Source organism: Orycteropus afer, unplaced genomic scaffold (assembly GCF_000298275.1).
Source record: "Orycteropus afer afer isolate SDZICR_OR568_19922 unplaced genomic scaffold, OryAfe1.0 scaffold00066, whole genome shotgun sequence".
Taxonomy (NCBI): Eukaryota; Metazoa; Chordata; class Mammalia; order Tubulidentata; family Orycteropodidae; genus Orycteropus; species Orycteropus afer.
The window spans coordinates 3715223-3737636 of NW_006921653.1; the positions used below are offsets into that span (position 1 = coordinate 3715223).

General features: G+C 38.8%; 1 protein-coding gene across 1 annotated transcript in view; it reads right to left on the minus strand.

Moving 5' to 3' along the window:
- Nucleotides 1-22414, minus strand: part of MED12L (mediator complex subunit 12L) — a 518530-nt gene that overhangs the window by 455864 nt on the left and 40252 nt on the right. The window contains 3 exon segments of the mRNA XM_042780849.1: nt 1846-1878; nt 3361-3552; nt 8908-9012. Of these exon segments, the coding sequence (XP_042636783.1) occupies nt 1846-1878; nt 3361-3552; nt 8908-9012 (330 nt within the window).

The window sequence follows — 22414 nt, forward strand, 5'->3', positions numbered from 1 at the left end:
AAGCTGTTCCAATACTGAAGAGCGAGCTGCCTATGTTGAACACTGAGATGTAGTGTGTCCACATAATTTATCTTATGGGCAGTTTAAAGGACTTTTGAACATGCCCAGAGCCTCCTTTGATGCTGATTTCAGAACATGACCCTATGATAAAGGCACCGACACTTAACAAATATGACTAAAAGGAAGATGAAAATCTCATAAACTAAAGCTAAAAGGCTTCATCTTTTCAGATCACAGTGACACATTTTAATAAGAGAATTTACTGCATATTTAGCTTACAAGGTACATCCTTCATGGAGCACAAGGCTCTGAATTTTAGCCAGAGATGAGGAAATCACAGTCTTAAATATTCAGCCAAGACCTGAGCAGATGCTTTTCACCAGAACACAAAGTATAAGGAGGAGGGGGAGCTCTTGTAGCATAGTGCCTAAGGCACGTGACTGCTAACCAGAAGGCTGGCAGTTCAAACCCACCAGCCACTCCTTGGAAGGAAGGTTGGGCAATCTACCTCCGTAGTGATACTGCCTCAGAAATCCAAGGAGGGGTCGCTGTGAGTCGGGTACAACTGGACAGCACATAACAACAACAAAGTATAAATCAATGGGTCAACTGTTAGCTGTTAAGGTCAGTTTGCTTCTCATTGAGACATACCAAAAAGTTACAAGATCAATGCCTGAAAAATAAGTGCAAAATAAAGTTAGAATCTTCAAAGAATCATTAAAAATATTATCTTTCCTAGATGTCTAAAATGTTTCTTTTAAACAGCAATTGGATAGGACTGGGGGGGGAGGGGAAGATTTAAACATGTGAAATGGTTAGATGAAACAGCAAACAGAAGTAAGGCACAGAGCTTACATTAATAGCACAAGGGCAAGCTTCTAGCTCTTTTGTCCCAACCACAACGGGATAACTTAAACCAAGGGTTTTAGAGTTCAGAAGAACAGTGTATGTGAAGAAAGTTAAATTAAGAAAGAAGGCATGTATTGATGGCTTAGTCCAATATATCATTTTGGCCAATTCAGGGAGAAAAAAAAATGTTTACATGGACTAAAGTATGACCTGCTTACAGTGATGGATCGCACTTTTGGTAAAGAAACCACCTGACTTTAACTTGTAGTAGAGTCTAGGCAATTGCTTGGCAGCTGTTTGGTTTCTAAATCAAGCTAGAGCTGCCTCTGAGTACCAGAAGAAAACTAAGACACCTAACATGTGCTGGTTTTCCATCCACAAAAGGGTACACTCATATCACCCTTCCCTGGGAGGCACATTACTGTCACCATACTCTGCTTGCTAAGCAGACGTAGAGGCAAAGGAAATCCCACAAACCACAATAATCAAAGTCACTGGATTCAGAGCTAGACAGGCATCACCAGGGACAGTCTTCTTTACCAAATATAGCTACTGAATTAAAAGGCCCTTTATGGACTACTGTTGATCTCTCTATGGCTAAATACTTAGGGTGAGGTGGAGCTTTATCATAACAGAAAACCAGGTCCAGAAACTTGATCCATCCCATACAGGAAACTATTTTGAACTCTAGATCAGAGCTGGAAGATGACTCAAGATCTTAGCAGGAAAGCCAAGGTTTTCTGACTTAAGTCACCTCACAAATGGATATAAGAAATTAAAGAACTATTCTAACTTTCTAATATGAAGATCATGCAGAGAACTCAATCTTTTACCCAACTCTGAAAGACCTGCTGCCATCTCAAGAGGATGATATGCTCATGGAAAGAGGGGAAAGGAACACTTGAAATAGCCAAGAAAGGAATACTTCAAGCTATATCCAATGGCTTTATAAAGAAAACATCTTTAATGTTGCAAAGAATGAATGTCAGGGCTTACCTGAGGAACACCTGACTTGGCCAGAGGCAGCTCCTAATAAAGAGAGAAGAACAATGGCTAATACACTGCACCATAATTCATCTCCCTCCTAAAGATGAGAGACCACTATACCCCTAAAGTAAGGGCATCAGTTCCTCACCAGCATTCACCTTCAGGAAGCATCACCAAGAAAAAAAAAAGTATTCTAAAGGCTTACAAAAAAGGGAAACCTAAAAGAAAGATGTCTGGCTGACTACATGGGAGTGGCAGATACCAACCAACATGGAGGATATAACTGTTGGCAGAAAGCCATCCGATCACAAAGTATGCCCTTGACTTACGTGGTTTTCAGATACAATTCACAGGCCATCGTGGTAGCACTGAGTAAAATTCACCACTGGAAAAGAAATGCTATGTGGTTCAGCCAGTGTTGATACAGTGGCATCAACTGAGTGGTTAGAAATGGTATTGCTGACTGTTGTGCTTTTCAGGGATTTCAGCTGCCTTTAAGCACTGATACCTATGAAAGGCACTACAAGCCAAAGGAAGCTAGCTACCAGCACTATTTTCAGAGTTGCTTTAGAAAACAAATAAGCAAATATACAAAGGAGCGCTCCTCTAAACTGAGCCTGTGCCAAGTCAGTTACTGAAAACTTGGTATCAGCAAACAGCAGACAGACATATGCCTAAAACAAAAAGGCTTCAGAGGAGATGAGAACAGGCCCATGGGATTATCTAAAAAGAATGCAAGAAGTCAGAGATCAAGACTAATGAAGGAGGTTTCTAGTTTATCTAGATTTCAAAAGACATTTATTTTGTTTGGACTATAAGATTATTGAACCTATGTATTATTTCCCACATCAGGAAAATGATCAAAGGCAGAGATTTTAAAATAACCCCTTCCCCCAATTAAGCTATCAACAAGCCTGCCCATTTGATTCCAAATTTTTTAGAAGAACAAACACCCAGAGAATCAGAATCTTTATCTTGCTTAGTAGGAAGGAGACCTAGCTTAAAGCACTAGGATGGTTAATTTCAACCACCAGGATCCAAAGCAAGAGTCTAATACCTCTTGGACTTGCTGACCTAAAAAACTGAAAATGTAGTAGGAAAAAAAATGAAGTCGTATTGCCTAATTCTTGATTTAAAAACCTGTCTACCTCAAGTCCACATAAACTGCTTCCTGTGTGGAATACTTGGGTGTATAGATGTCCTAAGTATCTGCGGGAGAAAACCCCTGGTGATCTACTCCCATCAAGAACACAGCTTAGGAAACTGCACGGGGCAGTTCCGTCTGACAAGGTCACTATGCATCAGAATAGACTAGATGGCACACAACAACAGGCATCACACACAATCAAAATAAAGGGGAAAGCAGCATGTATACAATCACTCATATCTAAGGCAGTATACCTGCTATTTCAGTTCTGGGTTTTGGAGGGAACTGGAGAAAGAAAATGTATACTTGAAACATTATCTCAAACATCTTCATTTTTATAAGACCGTAAGTAAAACAATATAAGGAAAATTTAATACCTTTTTTGCCAGAATAGCAAGTGGTTTATTTCCTGCTAAGTCAGAGAACCAACTATGAATTACACTCTGAGATCGAGCAGTAACCAGCCAATAATTATCTTTAGCATTAACTTGTGGTTTCTTCTTTCCGGTGTCCTGGAAAGTGTTAAGCTTTAGTTTCTCGGCTAATATGCTGCTAAAATAAGCTCCAATCTATGGAAACAAGAGGGAAAAAAGAAAAAGCTTAAAGACAATAAGCAAGTATCCTAATAACTTATCTTAATACTGTATCTTACTTTAATTGAAAATCTTTCATACAGCTCATCTCAAAATAACATAGCAATTTAAGTTCTTGAAGCCAAGAGTTGTGATTTCCTTACAATAACATGATGCAAAAACTCATAGCACCTTTGTTCCACTATTAAGTAGTTCAAGGAAAAAAGAAGAGGCTTTGAAAATCTCTGGTAAGATGAAATTAATTACATCCTGAATAAATTTCAAGAGAAGGAGCTCTGCTTTAATCTTCAGCTGTATTTTCTCCTATTTCATATTCACACCCATTTAGAGATAATATTTTCCCAGAGAGGGGTTGCATACAAGAGCAGAAAACCTAGCAATCACCTAGAATCATTCTTCTCCTTGTTTCATCTTAATAGCACTTTTTTTTTTAACAGAAGCTCTGTATTTACAGTCAATGCTTTAAAAAAAAAAACCTAGAGAAATTTACTTTATTTAAATGGAAAATTACAAAAGGTTCAATTAAAGTAAGTATTCAACATTTTTGACTGGGCCACCAATTTTATGAGTGCAAGTGTTTCAAGCTGAGCTTTGAACTGCTTCTTTCCGTTCAACCACCTGCTGGCTGGAAATCTGCCTTTCCACCCCAGATATACTGAATCAGAATCTACACTTTAACAAGATCGCCAGCTGATTCTTACAGGCTTCTGTAAGTTTCTCTTGGAAAGTCAAATTCCCAGCAACAGGTCAAACGAGAATGAACTATTTAGAAGCCCTGGTTTCAAGTAAAAACCAACATTACCTACTCTGAAATCAAGCAAATCAGCAGAAGGAATGTCTGTGAATTACTATATCATTTTCATATTTTATCAAACTAAAGATAGAGAAGGGAGGGAATAAGAGACAGGAAGGAAGGTACAAAAAAGGAAGAACCTGGGAAGAAGGCAATGAGGTAAAATTAAAAAGTAATTCTATAAAAACCTGTTAAGGGTCTCTGACGGCATAGTGCCTAAGGCATTTGACTGCTAACCAGAAGGCTGGTGGTTCAAATCCACCAACTACTCTGCAGGACAATTGGGCAATCTACTTCCATAAAGATTATCACCTCACAAACGCAAAGAGGGTCACTATGTGTTGGAATTGACTCAATGGCAGTGAAATTTTTTTTGTTACTGTTCATAAAAACCTGTTAGAAATTTCAGGATTCCTAAGAAAACATCACATTTCACCCCATGGAAATTTTTCAAACTATGACCCAGTGAGAAATTTCTAATAAATACCCCAAATAAGGTAAGCAAACTGTGGCAAGTATAATTAAAACACCTATCTTAGTGATGCAAAATAAAAAGTACCACCTCAATGTTCATGTGTCAGTAACAATTAAGGTATAGGTTGGAACACATTTATAAGCAAATGACCAAGTCTATTACCAGAGTGGAAAGCTGGTACCACTTTCTTTAAATGTCAATTGGCTTTCCTTGGTGCTTGTGATTTAATGTATGATAAAAAGAAGTCTGTTTGGTGAGCTGGTATTCTACAATACCAGAAATTAAGAGAAATTAGGGAGGAAAAAAAGTTTGCACTTTAAAAATAAATAAATAACTTCACTGTTTTAAACAAATGTTTACAGAATGTCCAAACACTAAATAAATTCAGTACAAAAATGTAAGCAAAACCAACTATTTGTAATCAAGCAGCCAATAGCAGCCAAAGGTTTAATTTGAAATTTCTCAACTGATATTTAGTCTTTGCTCCAAGAGCACTAAACACCTACCTGTGTAGACTGTTCTGTATTTAAAAGGTATCTTATTTGCAATAGTATATAAGCTTTTTAATTATACTAACAAAGGTATATATATATAATTTTTTAAGTGTGAGCAATCTGTTTTAAAATTATACTCTCTTCTATGTATTTAATGATAGCAATATAATGCAGTGAAAGTATATATACATTTTAATTCCTAACAAATCTTGTGAACAATTTCATACTGTAAACAAAGTCAAAATTCCTAAGAAACCAAGAGAGGAGAAAATGAACATTAGGGCTCAAATAAATTAAAATGTGGTCATACCATTTCATTTTATTCTAACATCAATATACTCCCATCGTTCACAAAATCAAAGAGCCCTGCTGGCACAGTAGTTAAAGCGCTCAGCTGCCAACCAAAAGGGCAACAGTTTGAACCCACCAGTGGCTTCATAGGAGGAAGATGTGACAGTCTGATTCCATAAAGATTAACACTCACGGAAACCCTATGGGGCAGTTCTACTCTGTCCTACAGTGTCGCTAAGAGTCGGAATTGACTCAAGGGCAAGGGTTCCAAAATTACAAAATACATAAAGCAGTAAAGAGCTTTATTCCCAAGTCCTCAGTGCCAATCTCCAAATTACCACTTTGATCAGTTTCTTGTGTGTTCTCCCAGTGTTTCTTTATGTGAATACACACAGGCATATACAAATATACCATTATTTGTATCTTTCTTGCATGTATAGTTCATTATGCACACTTAGCAAATGTCTGACAGCTTTCTGTATCAGCACCTGGAGAGCTTCTGCATACATTTTTATAGACACATACTAAAGCATTATACGGATGTTCTACATTTTACTTAATCAGGGCCCTGTTGGAGTATTTGTTCTAATCTTCTGCTATTACAAATCCTGTTAAAGTGAACAGCCTTTTACATTTGCTGTTTCACACACAAGCAGGTACTGCTTTAGGGTCAGATTGTTAGATCAAGAGATGTATGATTCTGCAATTTTAACAAGTGTAACAATTTATCCTCCATGTAGTTTATACTAATGTGTACTTCCTCAAACAAGGCATGAGAGATAATAATTACAATTTGTTTCCATCAATTCAAAGCTATTCTGAAAACAATTCACTGGATAAGGAAATAAAGAAAAGTTTAAAGGTTATATTATAGTCCCTATATTTCATATTGATAAAGTCAAATTCTCCTCAGGAGGCTTTAATCTTTGAGTAAATCTCTTAAGAACGGTAGTAGCAGCAGGAGATGTAATGTGTGTTACTTTCATTTATTCAGTTATTTAAATGACATAAACTAGATGCAACTCTGAGAACAATTTGGCAGTTCATATCAAGAGACATACAGCATTCATACTCTGACCATGTAACATACTTCTGGGAACTTATACTAAAGAACAAAAGCTGCATGATCAACTAAGACTGTAACATCTTTCTAAACAAACATGAAAAACTGCTAACAAGCTAATTGTTCCATACTAGTAATTTCAATCACTTATAGAACATAAATGTTGAAATATTACCTATCTACTAATTATTATTAACGTGACTACTTCAGCTACAAGGGAAAGTATGTATGAAATAATACTGTATTCTTGCAAAGTAGACCAAAAATCATATATATGTAAGTAGGTTGTAATAAAGGAGCTCTGGTGGTATAGTGCCTAAGGCATTTGACAACTAACCAGAAGGCTCGTGGTTCAAACCCACCAGTCACTCCTTGGAAGGAAGGTTGGGCAATCTACTTCCGTAGTGATATTGCCTCAGAAACCCAAGGAGGGGTCCCTATGGGTCAGATATGACTCAACAGCAGTGCATCTATCAAGATTAGAAAAAAAACAAAACTAAAGGCATTGTGTTAGGTCAACACGACTATCACCAGAAAATACTTCCATACTGTTTCACACTGTTTAACTAGAAATTGAAATATTCAAACTTACATAGTAGTATCCATGTGTTTGTGTACACACATGTACACATAGAAAAGGATCTGGATGAGATACAAACCTTTAACAACAGTTCTCTCCAAGGAGGGAGAAGGAAGTGTGGGAACTTTTCTGTATGCTTGATTTTTTTTATTTGTATGTATGTTTTTAATTTAAGAAGATTTAAAATATTTTAATATTCAAAGAATTAAAAATTCAAAAAAGAAAAATAACAAACCATAAAATAATACAATCAGAAACAGATATCCCTATGTAAGCATCTAATTGTTAACATAGGCACAAGGAAAGAGATTTAACTCAAAAACTTTTTAAATGCAACACTCTGACTATATATCCTTAATGGGATTTAGTCCAAGGACAAAAAGTATTGTACAAAAACTGTAAATTTTACATAGTAATTTTGTTGTTAAAGTGGCATTGATATATGTTATTCTAAAAATTTATGTTTTTGTTTTTGTTTCTTTTTTAAGATAAAGCAAATGAATAAACATGTTGATGTTGCTGAAAGTGAGGATTCTCACTGTGGGAGAAGGGAAACACAAAGCTGCAACTTAGAAAGGTAAGGAGAAAGTGTGTGGTATTATTTGTTTTAAAATTGGTGATTTCAAAATGTTTCCCAGCTCTGTCCACTGAAGGAGCCTGGAAGTAATGACACCCTAATAACAATGAGCATGCTTAGCATAGAGATCTGGGCTGAGGTATGGGAAAAACAAGTTAAGTCTGGAATATTTTATTGTACCAAAAAGTAAAAAAGTACTCATAGAATTATGAGGACCTAAAAAAAGGACTCAGAAGCCAGGTTTAAGGAGCCAGCACTGGCAAATGAGGAGCAATTTGAACATCAGAAAAAAAGAAAGAAAGAAAATAAAGGATTATAACATATTGAATTTAAAAACGAACCCATGAGTCTAATGTGATACTAAAAAGAGAGATGGGAGCACTCTTCTTTACAAAAGAAAGCCAAGTAATAAGTATATGAAGAAGGACAATCAGAAAAACCATTTTGCAACCACCAGCAAAATAAGCCATTCAGCAAGAATCATCAATTGATGCTAAAATCATAGGGTAAATTTTGTAAGAAAAGCAGAGATTCATATGGTCTCAAAGTATCAGAGATTACTGAGAGGAATGGAGAAAGATGGCAGATACCACCTTAACCAAGTGATCAAACTTACTATATATAGAACGAACTAGCACTGCATGCCTAGTCCTAATATGATGCAGTAAAAAGTATACTTATCACCTACATGGTCTTCTGACCAAAAATGTTCTAAGTTGAATATTGTCATACAAAAACAAATAAATCTAGACTACAGGACTAGAATATAAGACAAGTAACTGGCCTAGCCACTTCTAAAATGACAATCATGAAAGACAAAAAGGAAGAAATGGTGTAGGTTACTGTTCTAGATTAAAAGAGACATGAGAAATAAATACAGTGCATGACATATGATTGGATCCTGTGGTAGGACAGTCATGTCCACAGGACATTTTGGGCAAATTCAAATATTCCCCATAAATAGTAAGTAATATTAATTTATCAATATAAAATATCCATCAAGGCTATAACACATACACAATTTTTCAAAAGTTTTCAGAAAAGGACAATTATCTTACCTTAGATGGGTTAATTACAATATTTCTGGCTGAGCCATGTTCATCTCCAGTGAAGGCTGGCTGATTGTTGAAGCCTTGCTTTACATTCACAGCAGTAAGTTCATCCTGTTCAAGAGAAAGGATTGATTAATCAGGATGTAAAAACTTCAGCTTACTCCAGCATAGTATGGCCTAAGCAATGGGCAACTTTGCTATACTCTGTAGAAGAAAACTGTTGAAGGTACTCCAAGTCAATGACAGCAGAAACTGAAATTCAAAAACGAATATAACCAGGTCTCTGGACTTAATTTCCAGTTACAGAAAATATGTGGACTTCAGGCATAAGTTAGAAAACACTATGACGAAAAGGACAAATCCAAAATGATGGAAGACATTCTACAAGACAACTGGCATTAGCTCCTCAAAAGGTAAAGTGGGGGTAGGGAATTGTTTTAGATTCAAAAACTGGGGGAAAAAAAAAAAACATAACTGTCAATGCCATGCAAGAACTTGGTTGGACTCTGGAATAGAGGGAAAATAAAAAAAAAAAAAAAACATAAAACACATTTTTGGAACAGCAGGAAATTCTGAATGTAAATTAGTCTTAGATAACATTGAAAAATTATTATTCATTTTCTTTTGTGTGATAATTACAATTTAGTTATATAGGAAAATGTCCTTATTCTTAAATGCTACATCCTAAGGCTCTGGTAGCATAGTGCCTAAGGCACTTGACTGCTAACCAGAAGGCTGGCGGTTCAAACCCACCAGCAACTCCTCGGAAGGAAGATGGGGCAATCTACTTCCATAGTGATACTGCCTCGGAAACCCAAGGAGGGGTCGCTATGAGTCGGGTCTGACTTGACAGCACATAACAACAACAACAACAAGGTATTTATAGGTAATGTCCTGATGTGTGTCCCTTACTTTGAAAAAGGTTCAGTATGTGTATGTATGCATATATGTATGTATGTATACCACTCCTCGGAAGGAAGATTGGGCAACTACTTCCATAGTGATACCACCTCCGAAACCCAAGAAGAGGCTGCTATGTGTTGGATCCAACTCGACGGCAGTGAGTGATACCATGTAAATGTCTAAAGAGATCAAATGAATGACTCAAAGTGGTACTTCTATTGACTCTGGCTATAAGGCATATAACTGTTCATTACATTATCCTTTTAACTATCCTTTTAGTTCAAAAATGTTCAACTAATAAGTTGAAAAAGAAAAAGAAAAGAAAAAAACCATTCCCCCAAAAAAAATATTAATATCATAACATTTTTAAACTAGAATGATTTCCAGAGAGCATGTGATCTGATTCTTCCTTCCTCTATGTTCATCCCCTATGTTCACAAAAACTAGTTCAAGCAACTTATCCAAGACCACATAACAAGTCCAAGATAGAGATGAAGGATTCCTAGACACAAGCTTTATCACTATAGCCACACAACACCATGACCTACAACTGAAGGGAACTTTAGTATTTCCAAAGTTTTTTCATATTCATTTTGGCTCATGTGATTGTTCTTTACAACTCAGAGGTGGACAGTGGTGGTATATTCTCATGCCTAATGGACAGATGAGAAGATGAGACTCAGGGAGCTCACAACCTTAATACAGTAACTCAACAAAGCCAGAGGTAAAATCCTGTCCTCCACATCCTAGGAAAAGAAATTTCCAAGGATGCTGTCCAAAAACAAATGCCACATGAAAAGTTGGTCCAAAAATATGTAACTCCAAATCCTACTCTCCTTAAAAACATCTCCTACAGGACAGCTATAAGGAGAAAAAAAAAAAAAACTTTTTCAAGGTCACAACACATCAAAATTAGCCTAAGACTTAAAAAAAAAAAAAAACTTGCCCTGCTCAGATCACCACTGAATTATGGAACTAAATCAGAATTCCTAAAATACAGACTTGAAAGAATAAGAGGGAGAGGATTGAGTAAAGGAAGCTACACTGCAGTACCTTCTGATCCCCTCATTTTAAGGCAAGAAATGGTCTCAGCAACAGTTGGCAAAATGGTTGTCATAGCGTAAGAGTGAGAATATATTTACTTAGTCTTCATAAATGATTGCTGCTAGTGTAAAGTGGGAAAAAATAATGACTGATTAAAATCACTGCTATGATTAATCAGGAAACCTTAGGATAAAGCAGTATATGGTATGTAAGTCCCTAACTGGGGTAAAGGTCACCCTGTTTAATAGAAACTCAGGTCCACTGGAGATGAGCCATGTAACTTCACTTAATTGTGTGACCCCTTACTAATGCCTTGACAAGCCACTCTTCTGGCAGGTTTTCAAAAGACCCCATTTTAGGAAATGTAGCTCTATGGTACTCAAATTTCCTTCAAGCATACAAGGTCGCTGAAATCGTGATCCACAGATTATGAGTTATATTATCAGAAGACATTTCAAACTGCTCTCATATTTTCAAATTTAATTACTTGAAAAACTATGGCAAAACTACAAAAGAGTATTTTAAGTCAGAAAGGCTTTAGTCAACTTAAATAAAGTGAGTATACTAACAAATTTCCCACAGTCTCAGAATCTAATGAATAGGGGTGCAAACGGAATCATGAGGGCAGTAAGAACAGAAAACAACTATCTTTGATTTACTATCAGAACACTGCAAGAAACATTGAGTAATAGCATACATTTTTACTAAAAATTCATTCTGGCTTAATCAAAAGGATATGTGTAAGGCTTTCAGGACCAGCTAGTTCCATTTACTGCTGCTTCACTCTCTATTCTAAACTAGCACCAGCTCAGTTAGTTGGGCCTTGTATGTGACTGCTAGGTATCAGAGATATACACAGTCCAGAAGGAAAAGAATATATAACCATTGTGACATGTCTATCAGTCATATCAGAATTTCTTTATAGTTAACTAGATGGCACAGTGAGTGAAGTGCTCGGCTGCTAACCAAAAAGGTTGTTGGTTTGATCCTACCAGCTGCTCCACAGAAAAGAGATGTAGCAGTCTGCTTCCTTAAAGATTATAGCCTTGGAAGCCCTGAGGGGCAGTTCTGCTCTGTCCTACAGGGTCACTATGACTCAAAATACACTCAATACCAACGGTTTGATTTTTTGCTTTTTAACTAGGATCCACACAGGTATTGTGGGGAAACTTGAGTTCTAAGAATTTTTTAATCTTGCATCCTAAGTTTCACGTTAAGATTCATACAGACTCTGAATACTTCTCACCATCACCACTGATCTCACGAGATCAGGATTGCCACCATCACATACTTGGATACTGCAATGGCTCCTGACTAATCTCCTCCTCTTTTCACCCTTGCCCCATTTTCAACAAAGCAGCCAGAGGGAGACTTTTTTTTTTTTTTAAATGTGTGATTTGGGTGAAAGTTTACAGAGAAAATTCATTTTCCACACAACAGTTCATACACATTTTGTCTCATGGCATTGACTACAATGTCCACAATGTAACAGCTCTCTTTCCACTTCCTACCCATAGTTAGCTCTTCCCTGTATCCTTTCCTCCCATGCATTCCCACCCCTCAAGCTGTCTTCCGGTGCATACACTGCCCTTCTGTTCTTCCATGATTATAATCTCTCCAAGGAGTGTATCTACCTAATGTTCAGCCCATATGCCTATCTATTATTTGGCTGGAAGCCACAGGAGTGAGTTCAATTCCAGACCTGAAAGGCAGGTAGGGGCCATAGTCTCAGGGGTTTCACCAGGTGCTATCAGACCAGCAAACCTGTTTTTGTTTTGTTTTGTTTTTTAATTTTGAGTTTTGTTCCACATTGTTCTCTCACTCTATCCAGGATCTCCTATATAAGTCCGCCTCCAAGTGGTTGACAGTGGTAGCTGGTACCATCTAATTCTTCTGGTCTCATCGCCATATAGGCTGAGGATCTCATGGTATACCAGTCACCTGAACTAATTGTTTGCATGCATCTTTGGTTTTTTCATTCTTCTTTGCTCTGGATGAGGAGAGACCCATCACTGCACCTAGACGGCCGCTTGCAAGCTGTTAAGATCTCAGTTGCTACTCACCAAAGTAGGATGTGGAACAATATTTTTGTGTAGTATGTTATGCCAATGAGCTTAATGTTCCCTGCATTTGATATCCCCTGTGACTATGGTCCTGAGCCCACAGGTCCAACTACTCGTTCCCTGGGTAGCTGTCTGTGGCCAAGACGTGACCACAACCATGTCCCTTGTCAGCTCCACTATATACCTTGCCATTCTTACAGCACATACAAATAGACACTTACAGAAATATCATCTGCCAACCGTATACATGGCACACTCCCCCCTGCCTACAAAAACCTGATTGTTCAGCCTGTCCACCCATCTATCCACCCATAGATCAATGTTTGCCACCACTGACAATGCAGCACTGCATGTGCAAAATGGTTCATCTTTGTTGTCTGTACCTCCCATGTACCTCTCTCTGTATTCTTCTTCCTCAATGCCACCATGTTGATCATTCACATTTGGTACACTGCCCTTCCCTTTACCCAAATCAATATTTTCTACGTATCTAACAGTGTTCCCTTCCCTCCCCTCCCACTCCAGGTAACCAAAAAAGAAAGTTCCGTTCCATATATAAACCTTTCCTTGAGTGTGTATCATAGTTTCATTATCCATTCTTCTGTTAAAGAGGGAGACTTTTAAAACTTCAGTGGAATCATATCACTCCTACTCAAGACCTGCAATGACCCCACATTTTATTCAGGGTACAAAACAAAAAACCTACTTGACCTACAAGTTTCTGTGTGATCCTGCCAGGGTGCCCCTGTTACCTTTCTGATCTTACCCCTAAACACACTCCCCCCATCACTCATTCTACTCCAGCCTCACTGGTCTCCTATGGTTTCTCAATCATAGCCACATGTTCTCAACCTCCAGGCCTCTGCACTGCCTGTTCGCTCTTCCTAAAGTGCTCTTTCCCCTGGGTATCCACATGTCGTTGTTGTTGTTACTGTTAGGTGCAATCATGTCAGCTCTGACTCATAGCAACCCTATGTACGAAAGAACAAAACACGGCCCAGTCTGCGCCAGCCTCGCGATCCTTGCTATACCTGAGCCCATCGTTGTAGTCACTATGTCAATCAATCTCATTGCAGGCCTTCTCCTTTTTCACTGACCCTCCACTTTACCAAGCATGCTATCCTTCTCTAGGGAATGGTCCCTTCTGACATTATGACCAAAGTAGGTGAGACGAAGTGTAGCCATTCTCACTTCCAAGGAGCATTCTGGCTGCACCTCTTCCAGGGCAGATTTGTTAGTTCTTCTGGCAGTCCATGGTACTTTCAGTATTCTTTGCCAACACCACAACTCTTCCTCACTCTTCCTTATTCATTGTCCAGCTTTCACGGGCATATGAGGTATACCCACATAGCACCCACAATATTTCACATTCTCAAAATGAGAAATCTGATGACCCTATTTAAAACTGGGACTTCCGGTAAGATGGAGGAATAGGCAGACAAGCAACACAGACCCTCTTTGACAAAGAAAAGAAAAACCAATTAACAAAGATACAGAAGATAATCTTGGAGCCCTGAGTTTTGAAAGGAACTATACAGAAGTGGATTAGGCACCAACTAGTGGAAAAACCTGAATGAAAATAGTGAGTATAGAGACAGTCGGAGCTGAGGACTGTCAGCTACTCTGACAGGACCAACAACCTGAATATTTCCAAGTGGTGTTGGGACCTAAGAATATAACCAAGAAACCAACCCAGCTATGGAAGTATATAAAGTAAAAAAGCCTACAAGATTGTAAACAGGGAACCATAGACATCAAGTGACAAATGAGGACAACTCCAAACCAAAAAGTGGGGAGAAAAGCTGTGTCATTACAGAACTTCTAGATGGTAGAGAAATCAAGACAACTGTAAGATAGAACTGACTGTTCTAAACTTGGAAAGAAAACTATAAATCACAGGGTAACCTCAAGAAAAATGATAAACCTTCACATAAAATAAAATAAATAAATAAGAGGACCAACACAAATATTTAGCAAATACTAAAACAATAGCAACGAACGTAGTGATAACACAACTCATAAACAAAATGAGCTCAGCATAGAAAATTATATGGAACAAAAATTGACACCACAAAAAAGCACATAACAAAAATGACAGCAACAAATTCATATTTATCAATAATTACACATCTGGCAAGGGACTTATCTCTAAGATTTATAGAAAACTCCAATGCCTGGACACCAAAGGAATTAGCTATCCAATTGAAAATGGGCAGAAGACATGAATAGACACTTTACCAAGGAAGATATTCAGGTGGCCAGCTAATACATGGGTCAGTTAGTCCTACTGTGGTGACGTGTTGTTGTGAGGCTTGAAGTTGTGCCACTGGTGTCTCAAACCCAATAGGGTTGCACATGGTACACAGATTTCAACAGCTTACAGACTGGGACAGACTAGGAAGAAGCAGGAGGCCATCTACTTCTCAAAGAATTGGACAGGGAAAACCTTATGAATGGCAGAGAAACACTGTCTGATATATTACTGTAAAACTTTATGCACAGCCCAACAACATTGTCCAATACAGTGCAGGATGATAAGCCACTTAGGTCGGAAGGCTCTCAAAATAGGACCAGGAAAGAGCTGCATCATCAGAGTAGAACCAGCCTTAATGATATGGATAAGGTAAAGGTTTTGAGACTGCCATTTGTTGATGTGGTATGACACAAAGTGAGGAGAAATAGCTGCAAACATCCATTAATAATCAGAACATGGAATGTATGAATCATGAATGTACGAAAATTGGAAGTTATCAAAAATTAAAAGGAGCGCATAAAGATTGATATCCTAGGCATTAGTGAGCTGAAATGGACTGCTTTTGGCCATCTTGAATCAGACCACCATGTGGTCTACGATGCTGGGAATGACAATTTGAAGAGGAATGGCATGATATTCATCATCACAAAGGATGTTTCAAGATTTGATCCAAAGTACAATGCTATCAGTGATAGGATAATATCCATACACCTACAAGGAAGACCAGTTAATATAACTATTATTCAAATTTATGCACCAACTACCAAAGCCAAAGCTGAAGAAATGGAAGATTTTTATCAGCCTCTGCAGTCTGAAATTAACCGAACATGAAATGAGGATGTGTTAATTATCACTGGTGACTGGAATGCGAAAGTTGGAAACAAAGAAGAATCATTAGTAGTTCGAAAATTTGGCCTTGGTGATAGAAATAATGCTGGAAGTTGCATGACAGAATTTTGCAAGACCAACGACTTATTCATTGCAAATACCTTTTTTCAACAACACAAACTGTGGCTATACATGTGGACTTCGCCAGATGGAATACACAGGAATCAGATTGACTACTTCTGTGTTAACAGGCGATGGAAAAGCTCAATATCTTCAGCCAAAACCAGGCCAGGACCTGATTGTGGAACAGACCATCAACTGCTCATATCAAAGTTCGACTTGAAGTTAAATAGTTAAAATAACTCCACGAGAGCCAAAATAGGATCTTGAATATACCCCTCCTGAATTTAGAGACAATCTAAAGAATAGATTTCATGCAATGAACACCAATGACTGAAAACCAGAAGAACTGTGGGATGACATCAAGAACAACATCCATGAAGAAAGCAAGAGGGCACTAAAAAGACAAAAAAGAAGAAAAGACCAAAATGGATGACAGAAGAGACTCTGAAACTTGCCTTGAATGGAGAGTAGCTAAAGCAAATGGAAGAAATGACAAGAAAAAAGAGCTGAACAGAAGATTTCAAAGAGCAGCTTGAGCAGACAAAGCCAATTACTATAATGAAATGTCCAAAGATTTAGAGTTAGAAAACCAAAAGGGAAGAACACGCTCAGCATTTCTCAAGCTGAAAGAACTGAGGAAAATATTTCAGTCTCAAGTTCCAATACTGGAACATTCTATGGACAAAATACTGAATGATGCAGAAAACATCAAAAGAAGATGGAAGGAAGACAGAGTCACTGTACCAAAAAGAACTGGTCGATCTTCATCTATTTCATTGTTGTTGCTGTTGTTATGTGCCGTTGAGTCGGACCCAACTCATAGCGACCCCTCCTTGGGTTTCTAAGGCAGTATCACTATGGAAGTAGATTGCCTCATCTTCCTTCTGAGGAGTGGCTGGTGGGTTTGAACCTCCAGCCTTCTGGTTGGCAGTCAAGTGCCTTAGGCACTACACTACCAGAGCTCCTCATCCATTTCAGGAGGTGCCATATGATCAAGAACCAATGATACTGAAGGAAGAAGTTGAAGCTGCACTGAAGGAATTGGCAAAGAACAAGGCTCCAGGAATTGATGGAATACCCACTGACATGTTTCAACAAACAGATCCCCCACTGGAGGCACTCACTCAGTTATACCAAGAGAATTAGAAAATAGCTACCTGGACAACTGACTGGAAGAGATCCATACTTGTACCCATTCCAAAGAAAGGTGATCCCACAGAATGTGGAAATTATCAAACAATATCATTAATATCACATGCAAGTAAGATCTTACTGAAGATAACTGAAAAAGGGTTACAGCAGTATATTGATAGCGAAACTTCCAGAGGTGCAAGCTGGATTCAGAAGAGGATGAGGAACAAGGGATATCATAGCTGCTCTCAGATGGATCCTTGCTCAAAGCAAAGAATACCAGAAAGATGTTTACTTGTGTTGTATTACCTATGCAAAGGCATTTGATTGTGTAGATCATGAGAAATTATGGATGACATTGAGAAGAAAAGGAATTCCAGAACACTTGATTGTGCCCATGAGGAACCTGTACATTGACCAAGAGCCTGTTTTTCAAACAGAACAAGGGGACACAGCATGGTTTAAAATCAAGAAGGGAGTCTGTCAGGGTTGTATCCTTTCCCCATCCATATTCAATCTGTATGCCAAGCAAATAATCCGAGAAGCTAGACTATATGAAGAAGAACATGGTATCAAGATTGGAGGAAGAATCATTTAACAACCTGCGATACGCTGATGATATAACTTTGCTTGCTGAAAGTAAGGATGACTTGAGGCACTTACTGATGAAGACTGAAAAATACAGTCTGCACTATGGATTACATGTCAATATAAAGAAAACAAAAAGCCTCACAACTGGACCTATAAGCAGCATCACGATAAACAGAGAAAAGATTGAAGTTGTCAAAGACTTCATATTGCTTGGTTCTACAATCAATGCCAATTGAAGCAGCAGTCAGGACATTAGATGATGTATAGCACTGGGTAAGTTGGCTGCAAGGGACCTCTTTCAAGTGCTGAGGAACAAAGATTTCTCCTCGAGGACTAAGGTGTGCCTGATACAAGCCATGATATTTTCAATCACCTCGTATGCATGTGAGAGCTGGACAATGAATAAGGAAGACAGAAGAAGAATTGATGCTTTTGCATTGTGGTGCTAGTGAAGAATGCTGAAAGTACTGTGGACTGCTAAAACAGATCTGTCCTGGAGGAAGTACAGCCAGAATGCTCCTTGGAAGCGAGAATGGCCAGACTTCATCTCACCTTCTTGGGTCATGTTGTCAGAAGGGACCATTCCCTGGAGAAGGGTGTTATGCTTGGTAAGGTAGAGGGTCGATGAAAGGGGAAGGTCCTCAACTAGACGGACTGACACAGTGGCTGCGACAATGGGCTCAAGTATAGCAAGGATCATGGAGCTGGCGTGGGACCAGGCAGTGTTTCGTTCTGCTGTGCATAGGGTTGCTATGAGTCAGACATGACTCGATGGCACCTAACAACAACAACAGCTAATACATGAAGAGATGCTCACAATCACTGGCCATCAGAGAGTGTAAATCAAAACAACAATGAGATACCGTCTCACCTCAGCACCGACAGCAAGGTTCAACGGACAGAAAATAACAAATGATGGCGGGGATGTAGAGAGACTGGGACTCTCATACACTGCTGGTGGGACTGTGAAGTGATAGAACCACTGTCAAAAGCAATATGGTGATTCCTTAGAAAGCTGGAATTGGAGATACCATTTGACCCAGCAATCCCATTACGAGGTATATATCCTAGAGACGTGAGAGCCAGGACAGGAACAGATATACGCACAATCATGTTCATTGCAGCACTATTTACAATAGCAAAAAGACAGAAACAACCTATGTGCCCATCAGCAGAAGAGTGTATGACCAAACTATGGTATACACACATAATGGAATGCTATGCAGCACTAGAATAATGTAGAGTATCCAAAACACTGCATAATATAGATGAACTTGGAGGACATTATGCTGAGTAAAATAAGTCAGTAACAGAAGGACAAATATATTATTAGTTCATTGTTATGCAAGGTCAAGGAAAGATTTATATATGGAGGGAAACTTTGTTGGTTGCCAGTGGTGGGAGGGGAAGGGAGGGGAGGAAACACTGAAAAAAAAAATGTGTAAACCCATGTCACTTCAGTTTTGTGCATTTCACTGTACATAAATTATATTTCAATAAAATGCATTAAAAAAAATGGCACTGTCCATCCCATTCCCTTCACCCTAGCACTCCAAATCTTTCAATAATCCATAATACTTATCACCTAAAACCATATGGCTTATTACTAAACTACATGTATTATCTGTCTTCCCCACTGGAGGTAAGGTCCAGTTGTTGTTGTTGTTGTTATTTGCCGTCGAGTCAGACCCAATTCATAGTGACCCCTCCTTAGGTTTCCGAGGCAGTATCACTAGGGAAATAGATTGCCCCATCTTCCTTCTGAGGAGTGGCTGGTGGGTAGACCAAGGATCTTTGTTTCACTCACTGGTACATACAGCAGGGCCTGGCACATAGCATACATAGCAGACATTCAGTAAATATTTGTTGAAAAAATGAACAAGTGAATGATAACCTGTATGAAAATAAACGTGAGCGTATTTTTGAATCACTACTACATGATTTCAAGGCCCGGAATTTCACCTGCATTGATGATCAGCACTACTTAGTCACCCAGAGCAGTGGCTCCCACCCACCTAGCCCAATATGCTATCATTTAAAACAAATATTTTATAACATCCCTTCTAGTGTGAAATGAAATCCATATATAATAAACTCCTGTAACATTTAAAAAAAAAAATCAATAATGCTGCAACTCTAAAAAAAAAAGGGAAAAAAGTCATCATAAAAGATGTACTTCAAAAGTAAACACCTTTTGTAGTATGCTCAGGCATAGGATGCTAGACTCTACCTACTTAAAGCGTGGTCATCCTTGGTGACTGCCGGTAGCTGAGGTTATGTGTCAACTTGGCTGCACCTGGTTGAGTGGCTAGGCAGCTGGATGTAATTATTCCCCATGATGACACTGGGAATCATCCCCACACTGGAGTCTGCTGTGAGCAGCTAAGTAGCTGTTTTAGGGATATGGTCAGCTCCCAGTATATAAAACGACACTTAAAAAAAAAAAAAAAAAGGTCTTTAACTTTTTTAGCATGCTTGGACCCTGCGTATAGCCTAGTCTCCATCCAGCAGCCTTCCATGTTTCCTGCCGATCTCGGGACTGTCTCTGGACTTGAACTAGTAGCCTGCTATGTTGCTTAATAATCTTGGGACTGTGCCATTTGACTTGCCAACCTTGTTGTTTGTTAGCCTCAGCAGTCAGCAGCTGTCTGAGTGAAGAGATGCCTCCATCTCCAGTGGACCCAGAGCAAGAGACAGAGCTGAAGTCCAAGGTCAAAGGGCCTTTACCCAGCCCCTAGAGCTAGCACTTTGAACTTGGACTTCTAGCCTCCTACACTGTAAGAGAACAAATACCTGTTTGTTAAAGCCATCTATTTCTGATACTGTTTGTTAAAGCAGCACTAGAGAACCAAAACCAGGAAACTTGGGAGCTTATCAGAAATGCAGAATCTCAGGCCCTCCCACAATCACAATCTATGTTTCAACAAATCTCCAGGTGATCCATGAGCAAATCAAAATTTCGACACATAAACCAAACTAAAACCCATAGCTTCAAGTGATTCCAACTCATAGTAACCCTATAGGACAGAGTAGAACTGCACCTTAGGGTTTCCAAGGTTATAATCTTTCAGGACATAGACTGCCACATCTTTCTCCCTGGAACGCCTGGTGGATTCGAACTGCTGACCTTTCAATTAGTAGCTGAGTACTTAACCAATGTATCACCAGGGTTCCTCTGACACACAAAGAAGTTGATAAACATTTGTTTCTATTCCTAGAATTGCCATAATACAGAATCTACAAAATACAGGCTGATGCAGTCATGTCATACTACCATGTCAAGTATTAGGAACAGCATGACATGAATTTTTAAATGATGGAAAACTCTTAGGTAAAAATTTCAAACTAACAAAATCTTCTCTGGTGGTGTAGTGCCTAACGCATCTGACCACTAACCAGAAGGCTGGCAGTTCAAACCCATCAGCCACTCCTCAGAAGGAAGACTGGGTTAGTCTCCTTCTGTAGTGATACTGCTTTGGAAACCCAAGGAGGGGTTGCTGTGAGTCGGATCTGACTTGATGGCAGTGTGCTATGTGCTAGCCCATTAAAGATATAACAGTTATATTCCTCAGAAACTTACATGTCTATTAAATGTAAATTAAAATCATGCAAAAAAGAAATACTTCTTTGAGATGACATGTAAAACACTCATATTCCCACCTGGGACAGAGGGGAAAATACAGATGTTGAAGGTTTATCTGGCAGCACACTTATTTGAAAGCTTAGTTGGATACAGGACAGTTCACTAAGCCCAACTGCCTGCACACCAAGCACATCTAGCACACCTTGCCCCACCCACCATCACCATGACAACCAACAACTGCCCTCCGAGATTTTTACCGAGTTCCCATTGAGAATCACAGACCTACAGTGACAGCAGGTATTCTCTAAAGCCCTGATTCTTGTCAAAGAGGGTTTGGAGGCTCCAGGTTTAAAAAACACAAAGCTTCATCTTGTGAAGTCTAAGTTCTGCTCAATGCCACAAGGTGGCAGTGATAGAGATGTTCCAGTTCCAGCTGAACAAAGGCAGTCCTATGGCTTGACGCTGTGGTTACTTGGTGGACATGATGATGCCACCAGTGTAAAGATGACTAAATGGAGATGCACACAGGAAGAAACAGGGGACAGCGATTAAGAGCCCAGGGTATATAATCAGACTGTGCTGAACATGAACCCCCACTCCAGTAAAGGACGACTCCAGGAAAGCTTGGAAACCACTCATGTACCTCAGTTTCCTCAACTGTAAAATAGGAATAGTTGCTACAATTACTATCTCCATTTTACAGTTAAGGAAATAAAGCAAGGAGGTTAGCTTGCGCAAACTCACACAGTGGTTAAGAATTAAAACCCATATTCTTAAGAGTCAATGCTCATAACCTTCAGACTATATGAATATGGCTAGCAATTAGCATTATTACTATGATTTGTGTCAAACTCCTGAAGCTCCAAACACCACTCCAAAATACAAAAAGCCTGCAGGGGAAATTAAAAAGACCCTGGCCTTAAGCAGTGGTTCGCAAACTTTTCATGCATCAGAATCCTACCCTTGTGGGCTTGCTAAAGAGAAGCCCTTGTG